The 14,171-nt window shown below is 41.6% G+C and overlaps 1 protein-coding gene across 1 annotated transcript in view; it reads left to right on the top strand.

The window, feature by feature from the left end:
• Positions 1-14,171, top strand: part of CNTN5 (contactin 5) — a 312,385-nt gene that overhangs the window by 106,469 nt on the left and 191,745 nt on the right. The window contains exon 8 of the mRNA XM_044441829.1: positions 10,621-10,802. Within this exon, the coding sequence (XP_044297764.1) occupies positions 10,621-10,802 (182 nt within the window). The remainder of the gene's footprint in view (positions 1-10,620; positions 10,803-14,171) is intronic.

The following is a 14,171-nucleotide window of genomic DNA, read 5'->3' as shown; positions in this document are numbered from 1 at the left end:
AGCAAAGGAAAACCCGGTAATGCCACTGTAGCAGTGATTGTGATGCTGGTGGTGGAGCTCCTGGTGTCCTCATAGCTGGCATTGAGATCCACAGCTTGAAAGATTGTTTCCTGATTTTCTACTACGTACCCTCTAGGTGGCGGTGAAGTACAGCAGAATAGTGCAAGTACACCGGGGAGAAGTGTTCGATTTGTGACTGCAGAATCAGTCTGAGCAGGCCTGTCATGCATAGAACGTTTTGGAGGGCTTTCATTCCTGAGGTCACAATAAGTCTGAGACAACTTGACAGCACACAACAACAAACCACTCTTTTAAAAAAAAAGTCTGAAAATGCTGCTTTAAAACAGATTTGAAAATAAGAGCCATTTTGTTGTCAAAATAACTCAAAAACAACTCTGAGTAAGGAATGAGAAGTGCACAATAAATGCCTCATTTAGAAAGCCTCCAAGCAATTTCTAAGTGATAATTTCTAACGAAGTGCTATAGAAATGTGTTTGTTTACATTAAATTTGTACCAAATGTATAAATATACAGGAGAAAGAGTTTTCCATCTGAATCCGTTTCATTCCATGGGTCTCTATGGAGCAAGATAGGATCTCCTGGCATGCACTTTTCTGATTAAGAGCAACTGAGGTTTTCCATGCCCTGAGCTACCAATACACATTTTTATCTGCAGATGTCAGCAGAACCAGTTGCTGTTAAAGGTACAGTAAAAACCAAAAAAGTTAGCAACCCTCTTGATTAATCAAACGCAGCTTCTGGAAGAGAAACCCAAGTGTCACCAAGTTAAGGCTGACTCACAAGCAAGGAGGAGAAAGCGCTGACATTTCTTGAACAAGACTAAGGATATCTTTGTCCTGACTTTTGTCACACCTGTCACAGAAGGAGAAAAAGGTTGACAGGGAAGCCATTATTTTCTCAAGCTTAAGTTCACAGCCTCTGCTATTAAGCAGCATAGAGTTATCTAGTAAGTCAAACCAATAGTGAAAAAGACAGATATTTTAGCACATGAAGTCCTTATCTCGCTTTCCCAGCCATCAGTACACAATCAGGGACTAGCTATACCAAAACTGCTTTTGACTTTATTCTGTAATAATTAGAGGAATGACATTTCAGGCTTAATGTGACTCTTGGAGGCAGAGGCAGGAGGTAAACATGCAAGAAATCCCCTCTCCTTTTGGTTTTCATCTCATCCTTCTTCTCTCCCATCACCCTGAAAATTAGCATTTACAATGTTTCTATTGTTGCCTTTCATCAGGCAATCATCAAGGAACAGAAATGCTTTATTGTTTGGCATTTTAGTGAAAATAAACAAATGCCAGCTATCACTAATTTCCAACCCTTACTTGCTCCGGGGCTCTATAATTTTGCTTTCCTTGTGATTTCGGCTCAAGCTGTCTCAAATGGCTTCTGCTCCATTGTAATTGTGAGAATGACAAATATTCCTGTGAGACTTTCTGTGGTAGGCAATTGGCAAGCACTCCTCCAAAGACCTGGGCTTTTAGTTACAGATTAATGATTTATTAATAGTGTTTATTTGGAAGTGCCAATCACCGCAGGCTCCTGGAATTAAAAACGAACCTGGAGGAAGCGCCATATGTGTCTGTCAAACTCAGATCAGGTGATTTGATAGCTTGGAGGATGGATGTCCTGCAGGAAAAAAACAGGACTGGTGAGGAGGGGCTTGTGCACACAAAGTTCTAGCAGTACATTCAGCCACGGATACACACTAAGTTGACCTATGAAAGGGCTGATTGTCAACTAAAAAGTGCCTCCAGTTAACCAGCTAACAATTTCCAAAATTAATATGAGTGAGAACTGCAAGAAAAAGAAATAGGAAAAATAAGGTGTGGGGGGGATATTAGAAGTGCAAATAGGATCTGCAAAAAATGCTGCAGTGTGTCCTAATGTGTTTGCTGCCAGACAGCCATGACCACCAAGTAGAGCATTCCAGCCCTTTTTCTTATCCCCACTTACCCAAAGGAGGCATTTCTGTTGTACTTTGTAGACCTAAGGATTCTCTCAAGTGTGCCGAAACCTCCCTCTAATATCTCAGTGGCTTCTTTTAGCCACAGCCTAGGAATCACTGGCCACCTGAGTTCACTATTACAGGGAGTGGTAATACGTGGCTAAGAAACCATCTTAGAAGAGGTATTCCTCCACCTGACTTAGAAGAGGGAATGCCTCTTCTAAGTTGATGTTTCCTGTAATGCAGAGATGCATCAACTGAAAACAAAGGAAATATAGTTCAGAACTATTGTTTCTACCCATATACAAATTTGGTGGATTTATATATCAACTGAAACTCACAGGATTAAGCATGTAATATTCCTTTAATCATATGGCAGCCCAAATTATATTTTTTATTATTGTGGCATTTATGGGCTACATGATCTATTACAAATAGTGCCCTAAGCAACACTCAGATCTATAATCACTGAAAAAATGTCAGCACAATACACTGTGCTGTTAAATCACAAACTTAATGTAGAACATACCATTTCAATGAAACAGCACATTGAAGAGCAAAACAGTGTCAGAATCATGAGCCAAGAGAAACAAAACACTTTTGCCTTATGGCAAAATGCCATTAGGAAAGTAATTTCTATATTATGGGTATCATATTATGGGTATCATCCTGGAAAACACTAGAACCCTGCATTCTTTAGCAAGCTCATCTGGATGATAGATGGGATGCAGAAGATCTCAGGGAATGGTGACAAACCTATGGAAGGGAGGTAGTCCCCTGTTTTTAATATATTTTGCTTTTAGTGTTCTGTTTTTCTTTTATTCATTTTAGCTTTGTCCTGTTTCCCACTCCAGGATCTGCTTAGCTATGGAGCAACAGACACATAGAATGAATGAATGAATGAATGAATGAATGAATGAATGAATGAATGAATGAATGAGGGACATAGGCCATAGGTTTCACAGGACCCATATAATTTAATCATACATTATTGTTATTATGTGCCATCAAGATGCCTCCAGCTTATGCTGACCGTATGAATGAAAGTCTTCCCAAATGTTCAGTCCTTCATAGCCCTGCTCAACTCTTGTAAATTCAAGGCTGTGGCTTCTTTTATAGAATCGAGCTGTCTGGTACATGGTCTTCTTTTTCTTTTGCTGCATTCCACCTTCCCTAGCATGATTGTCTTCTCCAGGGAATTTTGCTTTCTCGAAATGCAGTTCCCCTATACTCCTCACTAGTCAGAACACATCTGAAATATTGTGTCCCGTTCCCAGCACCAAGACTTAAGATGCAGAAAAATTAGAAAAGTTCCAGAGCAGGGCAATAAAAATGATCCAGGATTTGGAAGCACTGCCCTATGAGGAGAGATTGAGAGAACTGGGTATGTTCAGCCTTGAGAAGAATAGACTGAGGGGGGACATGATATCCCTCTATAAGTATCTCAAGCACCTTGTCACAAAGAGGAAGGTTAAGATCTCTTCTTGCTGATGCCAGAGTGTGATAATTTTTTTTATTATTATTAAAACATTTTTATAATCAGCTCAAGTTGCAACAACCCAGACTGAGTCTAGATATCAGGAAAATTTCCGCACTGTCAGAGCAATATGACAGTGGAGCCAGCTGCCTAGAGAGGTGGTGGGCTCTCCCACACTAGAGACATTCAAAAGAAACTGGGCAGCCACCTGAGTGGGATGGTGTAATGTGGTGTCCTGCAACAGCAGGGGGTGGGACCCGATGGCCCATGACCATTGCCCAACATGTGACAGCATCAGCTTTGTCAGTTTTGCTTTTAGTAAAAGCCCTGGGATCCCCTTGTTCATCTTTCTGTCCAGTGTATTCACAAAACTCTCATCTAGCACCATGTTTTAAATGCATCAATTTTCTTCCTCTCAGGCTTTGACACTGTCCAGCTTTCATACCCATACATAGTGAAATCATACACTGGAAACTTCCTTTCCACAAGCATGAAGGATGTGAACATAGGTGAAACATACAGGTTTTGTGTGTTGGGTCAACAGCAGAAATCAGGGTTTGAAAAAACACCACTTCCTTCCACAGTTTAATTTTTTAATTGCAAATATTTCTGTACTGCTTTTTCAGCCAACAAACCATCACAGAGGTGCACAACCAATACAAGATAAAATAATTGGCTCATTTATGAACAACAATGCATTACTAAAGCCACTAAAAACATTAAAAGAGTTGCTCACTGAAAAAAGTTTAAAAGACTAATTCGCTCTTCCTCACTCTGGTGCCCTCTGGATCCTTTGGATGTCAGCTTTCATCAGTCTGACCCTACAATCAGGATGGCTGAGAGTTATAGCTCAAAATATCTGGACTTCACTCTGATTCAGCAGTATTCTTCTGAGGTATTCAAGGAATATAGAAAGTCCTTAATTGTTACTGTCTGTACTTTCTCTGTTATGTTTCAGTGTGTTTATACACACATGCACACACACACACACACACACACACACACACACCCCTTGGCAGGTGGGGCGGGGGCAGAAATTCAGCAAAACACAGGGATTGTGATGGCCTGAAGTCCAGTCCATAAAAGCTTGTGCCATAATTAATGGGTTAATCTTTACGGTGCACTTGTTTTCACTGCAACAGCCTAACTAGCATGGCTACCCATGTTCTAATTTTCCATCCTATCATCTCAGAACTGCTAGACCTAGTTGAGAAAACCATGTCAAAATGGAAGGGATTTCCCCCTTTCTCCCATACCAAAGTAGTTTAACCAGGGCAGGTGCTGTACCTATCATGGGCTTAGTCTTCCCTGAAAAGGGAAAGAATAGAAGAGGTGTAAGCACTATGAAGAGTTTCAATTAAACCAATGAAGTTGCAGCAGATGGTCAGAGGAAAGAGCCGTTTGCTCTGCAGCCTGTCCTAGCATGCCACCTTAAGGTGGAGGGTGCTGTTCCATGAGCACTTCAACAGTGAGATTCAGCTGTTGGTCCAGTCAGCTTTTGCCTGTAGAATGCAATTGGATGCCATCTTGTTCTTCACTTGAGGGAGGAAAATGTCTTGAACCAGCCTTGAGAAAGCTGTTTCTTCTCTGATGCCCAAACTCCAACAGCAGAGATGTAGGAAAGGGAGTCTGATGGGTTCTGCCTAAACACAGTGGGAGAGACTATGTGCCTGCAGGATCCACAGCTCTTCTGGTCCCCAGATTCATCCCCCGAACAGTAGCAAAACCATAGCAAATTTGCAACACGCTTCTTCTCTCAAGATTCTGTCCTTTCAGGGGGAGCCTGGAGGGGCTTTGGAATCCTCTGACCCTCCAGTTGTGGAGTTCCTGACCTCTAGAGCTAGGACTGGAAAGGTTTCTCAGGTGCTTTTCACAAATTTTTCAGCAAAGTGTGTTTTTCTTCTGCATCTTTCAGCAATGATACACATGATTTCTCAAGTAAAATAAAAACAAAAAAAGTGCATCAACTTCTCTATCATTTCTTGAAATCACATTTTAGACTTTAAAAAAGCAACATACATACGTAAAAGTAAGTTCTTTTTTGCTATTTTTCACCTTCTTTCTATTTATTTTCTGCCAAAGTCACAGAGGAGAAATATCTGCACATGCATATCTACATAAATTCATCTCAGATATAAAATCTGTGTGACTTCAGCAAGGAAAATAAGATTCATTAAAGCAAGTTACAACTTGCCTTTGAATAGTGATTTGCAATTTGGGAGCAATTTCCTTTGAAATCATTAAAACTTTACAGCCAAAGTTTTTTACTCTCCTTGAAAAATTGGCTTATTACCTCATCATCAGAGGGGGAAAAAGTAAAATTTTGAAAGAGACTTGTTAATGGCCTAGGCAATGACATTAAAAAAAATCTTTCAGCGTCTCTCTGGCTGTAATTGATAGCAGTAAAGTTGATGCAGCATACAATTAAAACAAGATAAAAGTCTGGTTAAATCTATTCAAAGTTTGCTATACGAAATTGCTTAGAAACTTTTGTAGCTCCTAAAGTATAAGAAAAAGATCCCCCTTTCATCCGAAGCGTAAGAGGCTGCTGTATATGTGGGCTGCATTATTTGTCCATCCAGCCTGCCTAGTCTTCTGTAATGGGCCACAGCCCTCCTCCTCCTCACATGCTCTCTGATCCTCTTTCAAATGGCAGCACATGCTTTGAACCTTCTGCATGCAAAGCACGTGCTCTGGCCCTGAGCCCATGGCCTGTACCCTCCACAAAGGGGGTCAGATTCTATAATGTCCTTCCCTCATCCACCCCATGAGCTTGGTGTGTGGGACAGTGTTGGGAGACTCAAGTGCACCTGTCTTTTCTGCATACTTCATGCACCTGCTGTTGTGGGCTTGGACCTTCCCTTCAGGCTCCAAAACACCCAACAGTCTCTTCGTGATGCAGGTATTTATTGACACTTCACAGCTACAAGACAAAGTAATTCTAAAAACCCTCAAGGAGGCTGAATGATAAGCCTCTGCTCGTTGAACTGGGAACTTCTCCCCCAAATCCGTTCCTCTTATTAACACTGTGGGTTCTGCTGGTCAGGGATGGGGTAAGACAATGACTGCCCCCTCCAAGAAGGAACCTCCCCTGTCTCTTCCACAACTTCTCTGCTCTCCTGGTCAGCCTTGAACAGCAACCTTAAGGGTGCTTCAAAGGCTTCTGCCTCTTCCTGAGTTTCCAAAACTCCTATCACCACGTCTTCAAGGTCTCCTTCAGAATCTAAGTCATAATAATTCTAGGCTGCCCTGATTGGCAGTTTAGCTCACACACCACACCTGCCCCATCTGTGACATCCCAGTATGTCGACAAGAAATTAATACTACACAGTGTCTTATACTAGAATCTAACGTGTATAAGCAGATTTCCCATTGTTGTATTCAGTATAAATTCAGCAAATGACTATTCCCTTTGCAGCTACACCAAATAGAGTGACATGCACAGATCATCTGTGAATTAGGGATGGGTGAATTGAAGAATATTGACGATTCTTCTACAACATCTCATTGCTCATCACATGTTCATTTCTTGTTTGCATTTTCAGTTGCTGTTCACTTTTTGTGAACAGGAGATTTGTGCAAATCAAGAGGCAATTGAATGGGCCATTTATGCAAATCTCCTAATTTGTGCATAGTTCTAAACTGAAAGGAGGATGATTTAATCTTCTGAGGGAAATTTGCAAAAAGCAAACTTGAAATCAAGACTAGATGACTGTGGGTGCATGTTAGGTAATTTGCAGGCAACTTTGGTGGACACATGCTCACATTTAAGACTTTGAATGGCGCGCACTTGCCAGTGTTATAAAGTGAACATGAAATTCTCATACATCTCTAAATGATGACCCTTCATAGGTATCCGGGGACATCACAGGTGGGGTAACCATGCGATGGCTGATGGTAAAGACACAAGATTTTTTCCTTCCATGGTAAGGGATAATTGGAACACAGCTTTTAACAGGTGCTATCACATTTGGAAAACTGCAAAGAGTTCTGCTATCCCATCTTAAAAGGTTTATCACAGAATTCAATAATGTACAGAAAAAAAGAAATGAAAATTATCTTGGAGCAGCACAAAGAACAGTGCAAAGATCTACATTTGCCTCTTCATGGAGATGAAGGGACAATTTCGTGTAACTTTGTACTGCCAATGCTACATCACTCAAGCAATCAAATTGCTTCCATGAGCAATTACGCCATTCTTATCAAGAGGAAGGCTTTTTCAGTAGCGGGTAAAGTGCCACTGCAAAACACAAAGTGCTGTTTTGAAGTAAAACAACAAGGAAACAGCTGCATAGACTAGTCTCAACAGGAAGAAACATTTTCTTACTTGTGGATTCTTAGCTCATATGAATGAGCTTAGAGTATTTTTCTCATTTATTTTATTGTGGATTTCATAAAAACAAAATAAAACAAACAAAAACAGAAAGAAGGGGGGGCTCTGAAATTAACAATTGATGATATGTAAATATCCAAATCCAGATGTATTAATTATGCATAAGCTTCAAATAAACTTCAGATGAGCTTGGAATGAGCTCCCCAAAGAGGTGCACCTGGTGCCTACTTTATACTCTTTTCAGTGCCAGGTAAAGACCTATTTATTTCCTCAACATTTTAACAATCAATCTTTAACATTGTTCTTATACATTCCATTTTATTCTGTAGCACTGCTATGCTTCTGTGCTAAATTATAGCAATAGCAATTATGGTTTTGTTCTTTTAATTTTAATTTATGTTTGTGTGTCTTTTTAACTTTTGTTAGCTGCCTGGACAGCATAATAAGGCAATCAATCAATCAATCAATCAGAAAGCTAGACCAGATATCCATAATTATGTCCATTTCAAAGTGTTAGCTATATATCATCCCCTGAAATATTAAAAGCATTGTCTTGCCTGAATTGCATTAGAGGAGGTGAGCTTTTATTTTTCCTGTATTGTAGTATTACTTGACTTTGCTTTTGCTTCCAAGAACCAGATAAATGCAGGTGTGCGCCCATTGATGAGGAGCTTGGGCAAGAAGGAGATATTGTATTCATCTTGTTTGAGGAATCCTGTTGGCAGCAGGTTTGCCTCCATGCAAACTGAATGCTGGACAACATGGCCCATTAGTCTGATCTGGCATGGTTTTCCTCATGTGCATCAGAAAATATCAACATATGTTCTAATACAAAGTTTATCCTTGCTGTAACTTCCACCCAAAATGAGGCAATGTTGCCAAAACATATGATGAAAAGAAGATTAGCAGTAGTATACCTTCAGCAGTTGTTGACCTAGACAATCCCTTAGGGAATCCAATAAACATGAAACAGAGGTGTTTGCTGAATAAAAGAAATAATACGAAATCAGAGTCAAACCCTCTGAGGATGTCTCTGAGTGCCCCAGAAAGGAAAGGCTGTAGCTCTGCAGCATTTGCATGCGGACGGCCTCCTGCTCAATCCCAGGTTTCTCCAGCAAGGCTGGGAAAATTCCTGTCCAAAGCTCCAGAGAGCTGCCACAGGCTTTGTTGGAAATCCTGGACTGGACAGACCAATAGCATGACTCCCCCACAGCTTCCTACCTTCTTGGAAGACAAGCCTCCTTGCAGGGCCTATGGAGGATGCAAAAGAATTTCACCTTGTTTGTGTCAAGTTGGAACAAAAGCCAGTATTTTTATTATAATTATTTCATTTATATACCACTCAGTATATATGCATACATACTAATATATATGTTTGTGCACATATAGTGCTGCATATCTTAGAAATGGGATTTCACTAAGAAGGAAAATATATTTTGCTATTTTTGTTTTGTTTTTGTTAGGATTAAATACTTTCAAGTAGAATTCTCTTATATTTAGTAACTGTGGTATATTCATCTGTTTCTAGCAGGATCTTAACATGCAGATATTTAGTAATGCTGCAAGAAATATGCAATTCTAATAATAATTAGCAATATTGTTAATATTTAGAATATCTAAATTAAAGAGAGTTTTGAAACTGGAAATTCTCCTAGTTAAATTGTGATTTAGAAGGATGTAGAAGGGGCAGAATCTAGGGATGATATGTCAGTGCTGAGCCTCTAGACTGCACAGTATTTAATTTACTCATCAGTTGCTTGTGAATCTTGGTCTACTTTCCATTCATTCCCACAAATTCGAGGCAGCCACTTTGTGTGAGCCTCCAAAACATAAACTGAGTGCCAAAATCATTTGGAGGAAATTATTTGGGTTGTAAGAGAACTTATCATTTGCAGGGCAGTGTTGCCTTTTTCATTTTCCAGTAAATCTATTTCTCCTTCTCCTCATCATCCTCCTTCTCCAATCCACCTGCTTTCCCAGTGGTACGTAGTCAGCAGCAAAGCTCTTGAAAGCTCCTTTCTTCCTTCCCAGAATGTGTCTGGGAAGAAAAATATGGCAGCCTGAGCTCTCCTGCTCTTTAACAAGTATGAAAGACAGAGGTTTAAAAAGGAGAGAAAATCAAATGAAAAAACAGAATAAGAACCACCTTCCCACCCACCCCCATTATGGGGGAAATGAATCATGACCCACTCAGCAGAAGCAAAATGAGCATCTGCTATTCACCACGTCAAATGGGGCAGAGCATGTGTCCATTTCATTCCACCCCTTAGATCCCAAGCAGGAGGAGGCATTCCCTTTGACACCATCACAGCTGACTGTGGCTACAACATATGGAAAACCGCACAAAAGCATGAGTAGTGAGGACAGCTCTCATCCCTTGCCCACAAAATGGCAGCTTTCCCAGGGAAAAACAAACCTCACCAAAAGCAGCTGTGGCACCAACAGCGTTGTAGGATTCAGAAGCTGTAGCACCAGGAGGAGCTGAATGTTCCTCCGACTTTGCTCAAAAACGAATCCTGTCCTGGCGAGAATGCATTAAATGTTTGCATCATCTTAGGCTATTTCCTAGAACCCATTAGGTTCAAGTGCATTCGGTCTAAATTCTGTGGCTGTATTGCTGAGATTTAACTTTCTTCCCTATAGACAGGAAGTGTCCATGCCTGCAGTAGCACTTATTAAATACCCTCAGCTGAAAGAGAAATACATCAAGCAGTTCATGAGCCTTAATTGTGATTACACTTTATTGCTGCTTAGACGATTAAGTACTTAAATTAGCAGGTAACAGGATCTATATTCTTAATGGCAGGAAGGCACTAATCATGACTTCACTAAATATTTCAGCCCTGTTCCAACCATCTCATGGAGGAAAGTTAATGGCCCCAATCCGAGCAAAGCCCGTCTGCGGAAGTCCCAAGCAGTGCTTGAGATCCCAAACGTCCAGCTGGAAGATGCTGGGACATACGAATGCAAGGCTGAAAACTCCAGGGGAAGGAATGTCTTTCGCGGACAGCTGCAAGTATACAGTATGTTTTGAAGTTTATCTCTTGCAAATGACCAAATGAACCAGTGTTGTCTTCAGGCTACAAACAATTGTGATCAGACAGAAACCCAATATCATTAAGGCCACAATCCTTTGCATGCTTACTTGCACAGAATGCAATGGGACTGACTTTTTAATTGTTTGCATTCAGTTATGAAACAATTTTTTGGTGTCTTTCAGCACTAAAAAGAGCCCCAGTGTCATTTATGATGATAAAAAGCCAAAAGAATTAAAAAAGAGCAAGCAAAGCCAGAGCAAAGCAGATCAACAAAATGAGAGCCAGGTCAAATTAAGGCCTAGTCAGTTTTAGGAAAACAGAGAAGAGGCCAATGAAAGCTACTTTTTACAAGTGGGGCACTGCCACTGAAGGATTTTTCTTGTGTACCCAACGAATGCATCTGCCTAGTATGTGAAATACAAAAGGAAAAAGAAAAAATGCTATTTCTGAATAAACCTATATGGGATTGCACTGCAACCATTAAGAACAAAGGGGAGAGAGAGAGTGCATGGGTCAGTATTTCAGAGCTGCACTTGGATGGATCAGATTCTACCATAAAATGTGATCTTGAAGGATATTATGTGGGAATTAGGTCTGGGTGGAACTGTAGGGTCATCAGGATGAGGAAACCAGTGAAGATCACACTTAGCCCAGCTGGACAGAATGGGTCAAGTCCTGATCCATAAAAAGCCAAAGAATCTTCTTGCTATTCACTATCCTGAGCAGCAAAGGAAATGTTCTGTGTATGTGTTTCAGTGGAAGTGAAAGAAACCTGACCCTGCATACCTGGGCACAGGCTGGCAGCTTTCATATATATTACGTTCTTAAACAACACTGAATGGCAGCAGGAATTCACCAGGGTTTCAGGCAGGAATTTCCCTAACCCTGCCTGGAGATTTGAACCTAGGACCTTCTCCAAGCAAAGCAGGTGCTGTACCGTATGCTACAGTCCTGAAGAAACAGAGTATTCATTTATATTAGTGTCAGGTAGATACGATAAATGTTCACCCCAAGCTCCAACTGCACTCCATTGATGTTACTGGGGAATGCTCACAAGCCCATGGCAAACATTCCCTTTTCTTTCTGGTTATGCAGTGGTTGTTTTGTTGAAAAAAACAGTGAAAATCTTAAGAAACCAAGACATACGGAGTGCTTTTGTTGACAAAACCCAGCTACTTGTTACTGCCTTCCTCTTTCCCGAGATGAAGCTTCTCCCTCTCTTTCTCGTTCTCTCTCCCTGCACTTAGGGAAGGAGAATGGTTGGGAGTGAGCAGGTGGGGGTGAGCTGTGTGGGTGCAAGGAGAATTGAGATGCATGCAGCAGGGGAGTTTGGCCTATTCCTGTTCTCCGTTATTGGAGCGGGGATCTGTGCACACGCATGTGCTTGTGCCATTCCTAATTTACAATTCCCCTCTCCAGGCTAATATCAGCTCAGTGCCAAAGCAGAGATATCAGCAGTGTTGATCAATGTCCCAAATGACTGTGCTTTCTTTTTGGAGAATTGTGGCTTTTTAGCCTCAAAACAAGCCTTGGTCAAAAGCCCGACATGGGCACTCCACATTCTTCTGGCTTTGGTTCACAGATTTCTAAATAAACAACCATCTTTTGCAAGAGGCCCCTTCGACAGCTTCAGAGAGGGCTATGGGATTGGGCCTGTCATTCAGGGAATACTCAGATTTGCATTCATCCTTAGGTACTAGTTTTTCTGTCTGCCTTCATCATGCTCAGTTTGTCAGTTGAATTTGATCCAGTTCACTGTGGATGCTTTGGGGAATGCCCGGAATGCACAGAGGCAGCCTGTCGGCCCTCATTCAATCACAGGCTGATTTGATTCCCTTCCTACCGAATGCTGACAACCAGATGTACCATGATTGCCTGATACAGCTGACACTTTGGATGTGATCACTGTATCTGCTTCAGCCACTTGGTTTGACATTCCGCCCTGTGAGTGACAAAAAGCACTTCATGTTTGATTTTGCTGCACCCCATGATGCTTGCCTGGCTTTCTGGTTTGAAGAGCTGCAATGCTTCTGTCCTCATTTTGGTCACCTGTGATTTGTCACTAATACTGCTCAGAATATGGTTGACCTACAGTAGGGGCTTTCTTAAATTCTACCCCCAGGCCCTGTTGGCCCCAGGTTCTGGCCCATCAGCAGTTACCCAGCCAGAGATACCCTTGACACTGGCCATAAAACGACTCCCTTATTGACCCTTCTGCTGAGCAACAGCTGAATACCTCAGAACCTTCTGGGGAATGTTTTAGTACAGTACACAACTCATGGAAGAGGCTGATCAGTCTGCTGGAACATCTCTATGGACCCATCTGAACTGTGCACACCTGTTATACCCAGTATCTTAAATTATAAGAACCTAACAAGAACCGTACCAGATCAGTCCAATGACCTACCACACTGTGGCCAATCACAATGACTTAGCAGAAGACCTTAGTGTCTCTGTCTCCTGGTCTTGTTTCCCATTCACTCACATTCAGAGGCATGCTCTGATCCTGGAAGTAGTATTTCAATGCCATGGCTAGTTTCTCTTGATAGACTGCTCCTCCACAAATGTGCATCATCCCCTTTTAAACTTGTCAAAATTGCTGGACATTACTACATCTTACAGGAGCAACTTCCATAGGTGAACTATGCACTTTCTGCCTCCCGCCATTTGCTTTCATGGGGTGTGAGTTCTAGGGTCATTAAAGAGGGAAAAAATGATCTTTCTCCACATCACAACATTATATACATCTAGCATGCCCAAGTAATCTCCTTTCTTCTGAACCAAATCGCCACAAATATCATAGCCTCCCTTCCCCATAAGCTGTAGGCCACAGATTTCTTCTTTTGGGGACAAAGCCACCACCTTGTCTGGCTCAGCCAAACGCCTGGCTCTGCAAAGCTGATGGATAAAGGACACCACAGAATATCAATACCAATTAATGAGCAGATGTTCACTGTCAGAGACCGTAACAAGGCCTGCATTCCAGGACCTCACTTGCTTACATTTCAGATAGAGCATCTGTGGGAATCTGCCAGCCCTCCCTGTGCCTCTGATTATCAGTGGGTTGCCTGGTTACAGCTAGGCTTACCAGGGTGAAAAACTGTCATGCTGATTATTGCAAGGCATCATGGCATTAGCAGCAAAAAGTGCACAACTAGGACACTTTGCTTGGACATCTTGCTCAGGGCTGCAGGCTCCGCTGGCTCTCCATTCCAGCTGATGGGAGCCTTGTGATTACCAATTGAGAACATGCTAGCATTATAAGTTGATTCATCTGATCAATGAACCTCCTTGTAAGCAACCAAGGCCTGGCATATTGCTTGCCATATTGCTGCTCCCTGCAGTGGGCTCCAA

This window comes from Varanus komodoensis, unplaced genomic scaffold, assembly GCF_004798865.1.
Source record: "Varanus komodoensis strain SLA01 unplaced genomic scaffold, ASM479886v1 scaffold4, whole genome shotgun sequence".
NCBI lineage: Eukaryota > Metazoa > Chordata > Lepidosauria > Squamata > Varanidae > Varanus > Varanus komodoensis.
Note: the sequence above shows the minus strand (reverse complement) of the source record. Positions and strands in the feature narration are given on the sequence as shown.